Source organism: Platalea leucorodia, assembly GCF_965183815.1.
Source record: "Platalea leucorodia genome assembly, chromosome: Z".
Classification (NCBI taxonomy): domain Eukaryota; kingdom Metazoa; phylum Chordata; class Aves; order Pelecaniformes; family Threskiornithidae; genus Platalea; species Platalea leucorodia.
In genome coordinates, this window is record NC_138858.1 from 3,167,647 (window position 1) to 3,181,644 (window position 13,998).

Genomic DNA, 13,998 nt, shown 5'->3' on the forward strand with positions numbered 1-13,998 from the left:
TGAGCCCCCGGCGCGGCAGAGCTTTTGTCTTGATATTCTCTGGACAATAATACAAGCAGTGTGATCTCAGGACTGTCATCTCCTGCTAAATCAGCGAGGATGGTGAGAGCGGCCTCGCTGCAGCAAGGGTGAAGCGGTGGTGTGCCGTGGAGCTGCGGCGTTTGGCTGTGAACCTCTGGGAGATGTGGATAGAGGACTACGGATGCCACCAGCCCAGCAGAACACCCCGACAGCAATCAGTGAGCATATTCCGTGCCACTTCCCATGTCTCGTACGAGACTTAATCCTAATAAGTGAGTTATCTGTGTTAAAGCTGGACTCAAATGGAAACAAGCAGAAATCAGTTTTTACCACCACGCGAAATGAGAGCGACAGGCTCTGAAGAAAGACCCTTTATGTAGTGACTTACGATCTATTTTTAAGGAATTTCTGCAGGTGTCTGACTCTGGTTTGAAAGCAGCTGCGGGATCTCCATCTCTGTCTCGGTGAGGGAAGATGATGGATTTTGCTGCTGCCTGCCCAGCTTGGACCCGTGCCCTCAGTTACGCGTGTTGCTTCTTCGCCATCTGCTCTTTGCCGGAGGAGCCCGGGTGGCACCTGCAGGATGATTTCTTCCTCCGAATAGCAGCAGTTAATAATATCAGCTCCTAAACTGACTCTGGCAGGTTAACGGGAATACTCCCTCCTTCTCTTTTCTCTCTCCCCAAGCTCTCCCTGGCTTAAGTAACACCTGAGCCAGGCAGGAGGTCTCCAGCATCGCGCGCTTGGCTGCGTGCCTCGGGCACTGCGTGCTCTGCTTCTCCTATCGGGTTTGATTTGGAGCTGCGTAAAGCCTCAGACGTGCTTAAAACGAAAACGGGTTTTATTTGCGCAAAGCAAAATGTTTAAGGTGCGGGTACAAAATAGGAAATGTAATTATAAATTGAAGGCGTTTAGAAAGCAAAGAGGAAGCAAGTTTAAGCTTAAACCCTACATGACACAAGCCTGTAGTCTTGCAATGATCTTTATGTTGAGTTTTGCTGTACCTCACCGCAGAGAGAGCTCCCCGTAGCAGGTATCTTATTTTTTTTTAGTGATAATCCAGCACTTTTGGTCATTTGAGCGTGGGCAGCCTCGGCTGTCCAGTCCCAGGACTAGCCCATGTAGATAAGGATGAAATGTTCACTAAATCTGACTACTCCAGAGCCACTCTGAGCATGGGAAATCCTCTCATGACAGTTTCCTTCTTGCTCTTGTCTTCAGGAGCCCTTCGTCTTACCGTTTGCTTCAGGAACAACGTTAAGGACTCTTCTCTAGGTTTTGCCATTCCCATGTTCTTTGCAAAAGGTGTCCAGGGTGCAATGTGTCCGTGCAGGAATTGCGTGGCAATTCCCAGTCCTTAGCAGTCCTTTTTTTTTTTTTTTTTTTTTTTTTTTTTTTTTGGCTTTTTTTTTTTGGCTTTTTCTCCCTTCCTTCTCATTGGAAACATTTTCTTCTACTGTGTTCTGTTAGAGTATTGCTTTTAATCAAACTGGCTTTCCTCCCCTGCTGCATTTTCTGAACTGATGCGAGACTGCGTTGGTCGTGTATTTTGAAATAAGTGTTATATTTCTGGTACGCCTATCTTGCCAAACATCCCAGCTTCCAGCCTTCAAGAAGTTCTGTTAGAGATGAAGTATTTTATAGAGAGGGGAGCCTTGAACATGGGATGTGCTCAGGTGGTGGGATGTTTTACCCAGTCCCACCACTGCAAACTGGCCAAGCGTAAGGGCCCGTCACAAGCATTCTTCAGGCCCTTTGCAATTTATTTTGCCTTTCTTCCCGCCTCTCTTAATCTCTGGAAGTGGAAAACTGGGAAGAATGGGGTGTAATAACAGAAAAATAAAGGCAGGCAGGGGGCTGCTGGGCTGAGGAGAAGAGGTTTCTGTACGGCTGCTGTTCATACAGCGTGTGTATTCTCATTTTGGTGCTCCTGTGCTCTGCCAGAACATTTGTGAGGGTGCGGGTCAGGCTCACAGATGGTTTCAGTGAGCGAGAGCAGAAATCAAAATCTCTGCAAACCTCTCCCATCTTCCTTTGACGTTTGTTATGCATATTTTTTTAAAATAACGATGGCCGTACTTGACAGTGCTGGAAATACCTAGAGTTTTAATTAAAAACCTCAGGTTTTGAGGGGTCCATAACTCACTGTGTTAATTTGGAGAAGGCTGAAACTTGGCAGATGCTGAACCAATTTCAGGATCCAGTCTGCAGGCTCCACATCTAACAGCGGCGGCAGGAGATGATATTTCCTAGCAGTAAGACACAGTGCTTTAATTCCTTCAATTATCACTGCGTGTTTGGAAACTTCACTGCTGGTGACAGTGAGGCATCTTCCAAATGGCTGCTTTGTCTTTTCAGAGTCCCAAGGATTTTGTGTTTGTTTTAAGGGTCTCGGCCACAGACCTCAACGTGGAGCGATTAGTGAGTTAATTGATTAAAATAATATTCAACAGAGGTTGGAAAAGGAAAATAAGGAAGAGTTTCTAGTTGATTCATTCTCTAGCATCCTATCAAGATTGCTTTTCTAAATCTTTTTGGCCAAATCGGGAGATCCCTGATCTCTTCAAAATTAACATATCCTTTCCGAAGGGAACAGCGTTGTTGCGTTTGGCTGGTAAACTGCAGCAGCTTGGGAAGCACATCAGGAGGAGTGAAAACAAGGTGATCCATGGCCTTTCTGTTCCAGGCTACAAATGCACTGATAAGGTCATTCGGTGGCAGGGGAGGGCCGAGACTGGGGGTCAGGTTTGGGGTGACCTAGCTCCTTTCAGGTGGCTTCAATCCATGCTGTGAAGTGGTGAGAGGTCCCTCAGTATGAGAGTTTCATATTTTGACTCGTCTATGACACCAAACACTTTATTTTAAGGAAATAATGCCCAGCATGCAGACTAATCCTGTGTATACTTTGCTTTCAGATGGTCCTACCACGACTTTTTCAATAGGTATCGTGTTCTTATGAAAAAGAGAGACCTCTCTAAGAACGACAAGAAGCAGATCTGTCAGACCCTGTTGGAAGACCTCATTAAGGTGAGCTGGGACCAAATCTCTGGCAATGATTTTTACAGCACGGAAGCTTGTGGCTTTGATATGATCTGAATTGCTCTTCTGCTGCTCATGCAGGTGCTTATTCAGCCTAGGCAGCCAGGGGCTTTTTCCAAAATGAGATAGTCTCGCAAGGAGGTAGGCAGAGCAAGCGTGACGTGGGATCTCTTGATTGCAGTCAAGCTGAACATACCATTTCAGTGCTGGTGAAGCCCAGAGTTTCTTATCACCGACTGTACATGAACAACTGGCCATCTCCAGAAAACTCATCCCTCCAACCCCTCCTGCGTTTTGGGTAGCCATAGCTGGAGCTCCTTTTAGAGGTCCAGCTTTAGATACTGTGTACAACGTCATGGACCTTAGTCAAAGTTGGTTCTGTCACCCCATCATTAAATGTCTTTTTGTACAAATGAGTAAGAGAAAAATGCAATAATTGCCCTGTCTTGATGTGTGGGAGACTTTTAATGGCCACTAATATCTAGAAAAAGCATCCTGTGGACTGGGACTTTTTCCCTATATGTATACGCAAATAAGAAGTCTTTGCCACCCCCCCCCCCCCTTACCAAAACCTGACTACTCAGTCTCGTGCATTATTTTTAAATTGCAAATGTGCACGCAAAGGTTTCTTCCTGTTGTCTTGCTGTTGAGGAGCCCGGAATGTGCACAGCATCTTAGCCAGGTTTTAATTTTTGATCCTTGTTTTCCTCATGGGATTTTGAGGAATTTACTCAATTGGGTTCCTCTTTGCAGAAGCTGTTCTCCTTATGCACCAAGCGTTTGTCTTGGGTGCAGAGCCACTTGCAGTGCATGTATGACTTTGCAGATGTAAGCCTCAATCTTTTTGAGAAAGAAATCTTTTCTTGAAGTCCTCTGGCGTTGCATTGCTCTGTTTAACTTAAACAAATAAGCCCAAAACCAACTCCCCCTCCCCCAAAAAACCCCAAAAACCCCAACCAACCAACCAAAAAACATTCAAAATTTGTATAAATATATGGAACTTAAGACTGAATCCTAGTGCTGCATTCCACAATGGAAGCTCGAGTAGTTTAGAGTCTAATACTATCTTCACCACCCAGTTAAGAACAGATGTGAGCTGAGCTGATAAATTTGATTCAAAGTGGTTTTTTTAAATCTGTATCTACTGAGCAACATAGACTGAAAAAAAAAAAAAAATGTTTGCCTGAATTAAATTTAGTTTCCTTTATGCTTTTGAAAAGGATCCAGACAAGTTCCAGTTTGGACGTACCAAGATCTTTTTCCGTGCAGGCCAGGTGGCATATCTGGAGAAACTGCGAGCAGATAAGTTCAGAGCTGCCACAATCATAATTCAGAAGACGGTGCGGGGCTGGCTGCAGAGGGTCAAGTACAAAAGGCTGAGACAAGCCGCAATCGTCATCCAGCGCTACACGCGTGGGCACCTGGCACGGAGGTGGGTCCTAGGAAATCCGCCAAGGAAGGGCAAGCTGGGAGTTCAAGTGGAAAAACACTTCTGGGCACTTATGTTCTCAATCCGTTCCATTTTGTAGACCTTATACTTGGGGGTTTCATAGGAGAAACATTGAGAATGCTCTGCATGGGGAGTTGCCTTTCAGCCCCGTGAAAACAAGACCCGTTTTGTGCACATAGGTACCACTAGGGTGAAAGTTTCTGTGCTAAAGTCAGGACTCGTTCCTGGCCCCTCTCTCCAGCTTCATTCGGGGGCAAGAGATCAAAATTCTTTGTCTCTATTCGATTTCATATCTGTATTGATTTGATTTCTAGGTGCTGGGCCAGGGTTAGAGCATAGGCAGCTAGGCTGTAATCAGATGACTAAAGTCCTCTGAGATATTTAGGTGAAAGTGTTTCACAGAACTAATATTTTTCTGGGACTACCTCTGGCAAAGGGCGTTTGAATCAGCTAGTAAGCACTTGGCTAGTCGGTATGTGCTCCTTTTCTGCAGGGACCAGATTTGTGCCTCCTTGGTGTCCAGGGGGAGTTCTCAGAATTGATTCCCTATATCCTTTGTAATGCGCAAAATCACTCCAAATCACTGGCGATGGGGCTACTTACAGTACGGAATAATCGAGCTCAATGTTTAACTCTCTGTGTGCAGGAACCTCAAGCTTCCTCGTGTCAGTGGCTTGCTGGGATTTCTGTAGATAACGCTGCGCTGGAGAGCAGGCTGCTGGTAGCAGATGTGGGGTGGGTGTGAGGGAGCAGTAAAGCAACGTAATAGCATCCCAACACACAGGTCACCTTGCATCTTGTGTCCCTTATTCATGTCAAACGCTGCTGTTCTCCTGCATTTAGCCAAACTGGCTTCAGGCACTTTGCAGATAGGAACAAGGAGTAGATTTGGGTCCTTTCAGCTTTGTTTCCCTTCTTGGTTTTGGCTTAGAGAAGTTGTGGTGTGTTAGCTCTGTTGCTTGGTTTTGAGCAGCAATGTTCTCCCTGGCTCTGAGTTAGCATCTGCCCATCAGAAGTGCTGCTACCTAATCTGCAGCCCATTAACCGTGCTTGCACTTCACTCCTGATTGCAGGGTCAATGTTGATTTCTATCAATTACTGAAGCAACCAAGGGTGAAGAACTTCCATGTTCCTTCCAAGCATTCCCTCTAAATCATTTTGTATTTTGGAAAAACATCAGAGATGCTAACTGAACTTGTGGTATTATTTGCTCCTGTGAAAGGGATTGGCCTCTTGGAGAATCCCGGGATGAGAAGGTCTCAAATGAGCAAAGCTGGGCAGTTTGGTGATTTGTATTTAAAACTGAGGGCAGATTTTTCTTGTCCCCAGAGGTCCATGTGCTTCTCTAGGCTCATGGCTGCAGGTCCCTCTCAGCAGTCTTACAGCTCACTTGAAGACGAGGCAAAATGAGACTACAGAATCATAGAATCATTTAGGTTGGAGAAGACCTTTAAGATCATCAAGTCCAACCGTTAACCCAGCACTGCCAAGCCCACCACTAAACCATGTCCCTAAGCACCACATCCACCCGGCTTTTAAATCCCTCCAGGGATGGGGACTCAGCCCCTGCCCTGGGCAGCCTGGGCCAGTGCCTGACAGCCCTTTGGGGGAAGAAGTTTTTCCTAACATCCGACCCAAACCTGCCCTGGCGCAGCTTGAGGCCGTTCCCTCTCGTCCCATCGCTTGTTCCTGGGGAGCAGAGACCGACCCCCCCGGCTCCAGCCTCCTTTCAGGCCGTTGCAGAGAGCGATGAGGGCTCCCCTCAGCCTCCTCTTCTCCAGGCTGAGCCCCCCCAGCTCCCCCAGCCGCTCCTCCCCAGCCTTGTGCTCCAGCCCCTGCCCCAGCCTCGCTGCCCTGCTCTGGCCACGCTCCAGCCCCTCCATGGCCGCCTTGGGGTGCGGGGCCCAGCGCTGAGCACAGCATTCGAGGGGCGGCCTCACCAGTGCCCAGCGCAGGGGCACCATCCCCTCCCTGCTCCTGCTGGCCACACCGTTCCTGACACAAGCCAGGGTGCCACTGGCCCTCTTGGCCACCTGGGCACACTGCTGGCTCATGTCCAGCGGCTGTCGACCAGCACCCCCAGGCCCTTTCCCGCCGGGCAGCTCCCAGCCGCTCCTCCCCACGCCTGCAGCGGTGCCTGGGGTTGCTGTGCCCCCAGGGCAGGACCCGGCCCTGAGCCTTGCTGACCCTCACCCCGTGGCCTGGGCCCATCGCCCCGGCCTGGCCAGGGCCCTCTGCAGGGCCTCCCTGCCCTCCAGCAGATCAACGTTCCTACCCAACTTGGTGTCATAACTGAAGTAATAAGAGGAAGGTTAAGAAAAAGGGGGAGTCGGTGATTAGCACCGTGGTGGGCTTTCCACGCACACCTACAGACTTGGACTCTATATTTACCTTTGCATCAGCCAACCATCCCTCTGAGGAGGGGAGGAGGAATCTCCGGTGATGTCGAAGTGACGGGGTATGAGCTAAAAGAGAGGCTGGAAGCAGATGTGCAGAAACCACCTGCTGCAGGGTTACTTCAACGTGATTTTTCAGTTCACCTCTTTGTGCTGATTTCATAGGGATGGATGGCGTCTGAATAACTGCTTTCTCCTCTTTTTGGAAACAAACCATCCCTTGTCCTCTTTAGTAAGCTCTGGTTCAGTGAGTCCTAATGAGAAACCATCATCCTTGACGACGGGAATATATAAGCCAATCCAATATGGCTCTTTTAGTTTTGATACGCTTTTCACCGAATAAAGAAGTGGATCAAATATCTTACATAAGGCTTCATGCTGAGAGCAATAAACAAATCGTAAATTCAGCAAAACAAGCTAATTATCAAATTAAATGGAGGTTTTATGGGCATTTATTAACCTGTGTAACAGCAAATTGAACGTGAATTCAGTTGGAGAATTGGAGCAACGTGGCACAGAATTGACCACGTCCCTCATTATTTACTCTCTGTGAATTGCTTGGGGCTCCGCTCGTGAACGTTGCCAGACCAGTGCACACCGGTTTAAATGTCAAATCAATTTGCGGCCATTTTCACTGAGTCGGTAGATACCCCGTGCGACGCTTGCTTTTTATAGTTAGGGAAGAGATGGAGCCAACCTGGGCGTTGCTTGGCTCAGGTACATAAGACAGAGAGTTCAAATCAAGGGAAAAGCTGGAAAATATTTGCTTTTACTGCTGTTTAGGAATAATGAGGTGTGTTGATTCCTGGTTCCAGTGCTCCTGGGTACCATGCACGCTGTCTGATTGCACACGTGTTCCCGTTATTTTAACGGAGCCATGCTATCAGCTGCTCTTTTCTTAGCCCTACTGCTGGGATGGTCTTTCTTGAATACTGTCAAGCTACTTTTGGACAAAAGGTTTTTCTCTCTGTCCAGTTTAAAACTTATTGCGACAGAAAGGAGGGGAGTTTAGTTTTCCTGCTAACCTTTCTACTGTGCTTTGCAGACTTGCCGAGCACCTGAGGAGGACGAGAGCCGCCATCATCTTCCAGAAGCAGTACCGAATGCTGCGGATCCTCCGAGCTTTCCAGAGGGTCCGCAACGCAACCGTCACCATTCAGGCTTTTGCTCGGGGCATGTTTGTCAGGAGGATTTATCGCAAGGTATGACTCCACGGAGTGTCTTTGCGTTAGAAAAGAGTAGGAAGAGCCTTTATATTTACCTCCGCTGGCATAGCATGACAATGTATTTATTGTGGCCATTTTGATGTTTTATGAAGCTGACTGCCTCTGGTGTTTCTGCAGAGCACACGGTGGCAGTGAGCGTTGCCGTTTAAAGCTGTGCAAGCAAAAATGATTTTGGCAGCAGCACCTCAGTGGAGCAGCTAAATGAAGTTAGTCATTCAGATGCCGAAAGGCATTGTGGAAATCTGGAAATGTCATTTGATCTAACCCATACTCTGCAAAATCCACCCTGGCAAACCAAATTTGCGTCTGAGCCGTACTGCAGGTGCCATTTCCAGTATGGTAGGAAGATCAGTAGGGTCTGTCATGAAAGGCATCGAGTCATTATTGATATAAATCCCTCTTTAATTGGTTCTCTTCATTAGCTTTCTGTGTTAAACCAGGAGCTGAAAGCAAGGAAGTGAAGGTTTGATAACAGTAAGTGATACAGTGAGAAATTGTCTGTCAGGAAACTGAGAACAGCTCTGGGGGATCTTCTGTCCACTCTTGAGATCCAGCCTTACTTTGGTAGTCACCTAAATTTATGCCTAATGGGTGGTCATGGGGGTACGTTAGGAAGTCAGAGGCTTGATGAGCCAGGTGGGGAGAGCCTGCTCCTGGAGATGATGGGGGTTTACCTGGACACCTGGTGACCCACCAGAGAGATCAGGGTTGTCCACCGAAACAGAGCAGCTGGATGCTGCCGGTGATCAGGAATTTGTGCTGCCACTGCTTTTTCAGCATCTGTTTTTTAAATCGGAAGCCTCTGCAGGGGAGGCAGCTGGTTGAGCATTTAAACTCTCTGAGATTCAAGGCAACCCAAAATCGTAACAAGGTGTAGAAGTTGGCTGAAGGTCAGGCCTCTCGAATCTGAACATCCTTAATCTCTGGAGCACCGGGATATAGGTGTTGGATATAGGTGTTGGTTAGCAACAGATGCAGGGCTGCAGGTGATGCTCCATGGGGTCAGGGCATGCCCAGCGCCCACCAAGACTTTGCTGTAAGACTGGAATAGGTCCCCAAGGCAATGCAGTAGAGTTTCTTCTAGCTCTTCGGGCACCCCCAGCTTTCTCCCTCCGTAAGAGTTCACACAATCCTTTTATTCTGAATTAAAATTTGCAAGTGCAAAGAAAGCCTTAGGGTGAAACAAAAGATTTGTGAGAAGCTGATACAATACTGTTTCTGATACAATTTATCCCAAACTAATAACAGCAAAGCGTCTTGTAATCTTTAAATTCTCCTGGTATTTCTTTCCTCATAATACTGCAGCATAGATCAACATAAGAAAGTTATTAACAGCATGCTGGTTGTATCTCTAATATGTAAGCCTTCAGTTTTAGAGGAAGGAATTGAACTGCCACCTACTGAAAAGATTGCTGTAAATTTGGGGGGAGAAATCCAATGCAAAAGTGCCAGAAGTTCACAAAACCAGATATAAGTTTCTTAAAAATGGAATCATGCAAGAGAACTGGCTGCAGACTGTAGTGAAAGGAGTCCAGGGTTTGATTTGAAGGTTATCCATATGATAAGAAATCCCACCAGGACAGCATTTATCTGCAGTATAAATTATCATAATGCAGGGGTGGAACATAGGCAAAAAAAAAAAAAAAAAATCTAAAAACCTGTTCTGATGTGAGTTATCTCTGATGCTGAAGGGACAGTAAGTTTATTGCTAAGTGTTGGTGTGTCTGTTAAGAGCTATTTATTCTGCTAGCTATGGATCTTGTGGATCTGAATACTATTCCGAGGTGGAATGTATGTTCTGTTCCATGAAGTATGTCAGCCCAGATGTCTCCTGTCCCCGTGGAGTCTCCTAGTCACCAGCTCAGGAGCGTAACCCCTCTTGTTTCACCGGCCAAGCAGATGTTGCCCCTTTTTAGAGAGCAGCATGGTTCCTAAGAGAGGACTGGATGTGCCCTGCCTGTATCAGTTGAGTGCAGTGACCGGAGAAACCCCCCAGGAGCGCTGAAATACCCCTTCCCATCTATAAAAGAGGATGCAAAATGACAGCCTCTGTCTCCAGCCATCACCCCCTGCACCTACCAGGACGCTCCTGCTTGGAGGAGAAGCCCTTTCGAAGGCAGATTGGGAAGTGTCGAGTGCCAGGTTGCAACCAAACCAAGGCTGCTGCTACCTTTGCGGGTGACTTTTGTCCCTTGATTGTCCTGTTTCTGCCCATGTTTTGTAGATCCTTGCGGAGCATAAGGCCACCATCCTCCAGAAGTACGCCCGCGGCTGGCTGGCCCGCACTCGCTTCCGCCGGGTCAGGGGTGCCACCATCACCCTGCAGTGCTACTACCGGCGCATGAAGGCCAGGCAGGAGCTGAAGGCGCTGAAGATCGAGGCCCGCTCAGCACAGCACCTGAAGAAGCTCAACATCGGCATGGAGAACAAGGTGGTCCAGCTTCAAAGGAAGATCGATGAGCAGGTACGTCCTGAGCTGCACTGGGACAAGTGTGGTCCTGCTTCTGCTTTGCCTCTTTTGTGCTGTCCTTTCTGGGAAGGTTTTTATCTTCCCGTGACATCCGGGAAGGATGTCATGGTGGTGGCAGACTTGTGCTGCTGCTGGCCAGACACTTGTAAGGGTGGGACACCACCATGGAAGGGCAGATGCACTTGGATCTTGGGTCTCCACCTTGCTGTCTGAAGAGCTTGCTGCAAAAGCTGCATTGTAATTGTTGTGAGAACTGCCCGGGAGGAGAACTCCTCCTCCTCAGAGGAAGATAAAACGGCAATTTTGAAAGCTGTTGCTTGAAAACCCAAGCCAGCTCCACGTGAGATCCCTATATCAAAGAGGCTTTGGCCATTACGCTTTCTGCTTTGCAAGCCCTAAGGATGCAGAGCCTCTGCCACAGTCCGCTGTACTGAACCATCTGTCTTGTGAGTCACATTACCTGGAAGGTAAAAGGTAAATTGGATAAATACTCACTTTGCAAAGTAGTTTGAGCGTGTAGGTATAGGTGATAGATGCCTGTGTGGATGGCTTGATGGTCTTACTGTGACTGCTTGGTCACAAAGAGGTCTTCATCAAGTGTCATTAATGAGCTGCAAAATAGTTGTTTGATTAAACATGTAGAAGGAGGGTTTTCCCACTTACTAACGCGAGTGTGCAAGTTACTCTGATAAATACCCTCTACGTTGCTTCCAATGCTGTACAAGGACTTTAGGGAGGAATATAAGAAATACTGAGTAGACCCAGTTGCGTCTACTCATTTCAGTGGGGAAATGCATGTCCACCTATATCCTTAAACTGTCCTTTTGCAGGCAGGAGAAACATTCTCTATAAGTCAGGATACCTACGTATTTGTAGCACCAGTTATTAGCAATTGCAGTTTATCATTCTCTTTGGGATGTTGTCAGGAGCCCTTATACATCACACGCGGTTTCCTCGCAGCCTTCAGTCTCTCCCATCCCTGCATGACACGAGAGGTCCTGCCATGAAGAAGATGAGAAGTGACTGCATTGGCTCAGACACTGCCGAGTCAAGACACCCGGGGATTTGCATTACTACTGGCCACTTTCATTGCTGTATTAATTGGCTGCAAAGCGTGCACCGCGGTAGAGTCTGACTTTTAAACCGTGGTGTTTAATTTTAAAATGCTTTCTTGCATGCTTAGATTTTGCAGACCAACCGTAGCTTAGGAACGGAGAACCTTAGCCATAAGGTTTTCTATGTATTTATATATGAGAAACCTGTTTGATGTGACCCTTCATCTGGAGGGTAGTTGGTGGAATTAATGAGGACGAGTCATTTCAGGTCCATGTATTTGGGCTGAACTCGTGCAATGAGTGTGAACGTCTGTGCTAGGTCTGCTGGACTTGGCGGTGGAGCAACAGTATTGAATTTTTTTTTTTTTTACAATTCCTTGCCATTTACTGCTAGGAAAAGTGTGGGGGTGGAACAATAAAGAAAAAAACAATCTTTGGTAAACGTTGGCTTTGCTGTCGTGGATTATGAAAGCAGAAGAAGCTGCTACTTTGGGGAAGGAGACGTGGAGAGCTTTTAAGTAGGCAGAAATAACGGGCCGGAGCTCGCCTTGATCGCCCTCGGTCTCTGCGCAGACCGTTTTGAAGGAGTTACTTTGCTTTCTGTGTAACTTGTGCAGGAAAGGATCGCTGCTCGGTATTATTTGTGGTAGTCTGTCCAGTGAGCTAATTTTAGCCACCGTTTCAGGACTGAGAGGTTTCCCTGGGATGCTCTGGATGTGCTAATGAGCACCGTTGCAGTGGACTTTCTTTTCAATGCACTGGATTTTTTTCTGGCAGCAGTGAGTTTGTTGCCTCATATTTTCCTGGAAGTGTCTTGATGTCAGTCCTTGCTAATCTATAAACATGACCTTTTAAAATGCCAATTAACTTTTTAAGGGGAAAAAAAAATTGCAGGTAACCCTAGAGAGCTGCAGTTGTATCGTTTTCTGACTAGCCGTGGAAGAACATGTTTCCATTTCTGCTACTTTAGCTCATGCATGAACAGAGAGATGCAATACTCCGTGTGCCCCCGAGGAAGAGATCTTCCTTTGAAAATGTTAAAACCCGTTATCGTATGTCAGCCTCAGCTCGCATGCTCTAGCATCCGTAACTGGGCCTATTTAATTCAGTTGCTAAATCAGGTGAGGGATTTTTTGCACACACAAGAAAGTTTTCAGTCTGTTTTGCTGTGAAATATCTGCACTGGACCACTTTTTTCTATCCACATTGGACTCCTTTCTTTTTTTTTTTTTTTTTTTTTTGTGCTTTTCAGTTAAGTGAGGTTTTTTTAGATGCGTATGTTGTAGCTGCCTGAGACGCTTTTAAGGCTGTTACCAAATTCAGTGTGATGTGTTCCTGCAGCCAATATTTAGGCTCACAGTGAGCTCCCTACGCTGTTTCTGCAAGCGGCAGTATCTCTGCGAGCATTTATTGTGAATAAAACTAGATTGGGTAACGGTAGTGATAAAGTTGTTGTCTCTGCCGTTTGTAGAAGAATAAACTCTAGATTGGTTCACAGAGCCTGGGGTTGAAACTGGGGCTGTCGCAGCTCTGCTGGGCTGGATAAGGATTTAAAATAAAGCAAGTTCAAGTTTAACAGGGTCTGTTGAGCAATCTCTGGTTGCAGTGAGGATCAGCTGTTTCGCTACGGGACAGTAAATGCTCTCTCATGTCTCTAGTAGCTAGCAACAAGAAAAAGCATTCCTGTGCATTTATCTTATATCTGGATTGAAGTCTCAGTTGGCTGGTGTGTAAAATTGTATACATAAACCTTGGGACACAAAGCCATAAAATGTTGTGTTGGAGAATGAGCAGAGACTGGGGGAAGCCTTTGCAGGTGGGGGAAGCAGCAGTGATTTGTGAACCGGCGTGCTTATTGCCGTTCTCCGTAGGCAAAGCTTTTCTCTCCGAACGTCTCTCTTTGGAAATGGCTTCGGTCATGCAGAAATGTTAATTCCTTAATACCGCACGAACGCTGAACTTTGATGTTCGCTAATAATTCATTACAAAGGAGCAAAGGAAAAAGTGTTCGTGTCCGTCGTTTACTTGTTTTTCCATTTTGAGTTGTGTGTTAATCTTGCTTCGGAGCGCTGAGACTGCAGTGAGAGAGGGGTGCTTTAGGAGATCACCTAGAGAGAGGCCAAAAAGACGATCAGTGTGATGGTGGAAGAAATGATCCTATGGGCCACACTGGGAACCTAGAAGAGACTAATTCGATGTATGGGTGGGGATTTCAGTATCCACCAACTCACCATGCATTTGTACAGGGGTCTGTTGGGTCTAGAAGAACCTGTGTAGACCAAGAAGATAAAATTCTCTACTTTCATGGTGGTTTTTTTCTTTTCCAGGCTGTAAGGTTCTT

At 46.8% G+C, this 13,998-nt stretch overlaps 1 protein-coding gene across 1 annotated transcript in view; it reads left to right on the forward strand.

Moving 5' to 3' along the window:
* LOC309602672 (unconventional myosin-Vb-like) overlaps nucleotides 1-13,998 on the forward strand; it is a gene marked incomplete at both ends in the record, with an annotated part of 154,289 nt that overhangs the window by 99,866 nt on the left and 40,425 nt on the right. Inside the window, 4 exons of the mRNA XM_082336436.1 lie at nucleotides 2,937-3,048; nucleotides 4,281-4,492; nucleotides 7,952-8,108; nucleotides 10,357-10,596. Coding sequence (XP_082192562.1) covers nucleotides 2,937-3,048; nucleotides 4,281-4,492; nucleotides 7,952-8,108; nucleotides 10,357-10,596 — 721 coding nt within the window. The remainder of the gene's footprint in view (nucleotides 1-2,936; nucleotides 3,049-4,280; nucleotides 4,493-7,951; nucleotides 8,109-10,356; nucleotides 10,597-13,998) is intronic.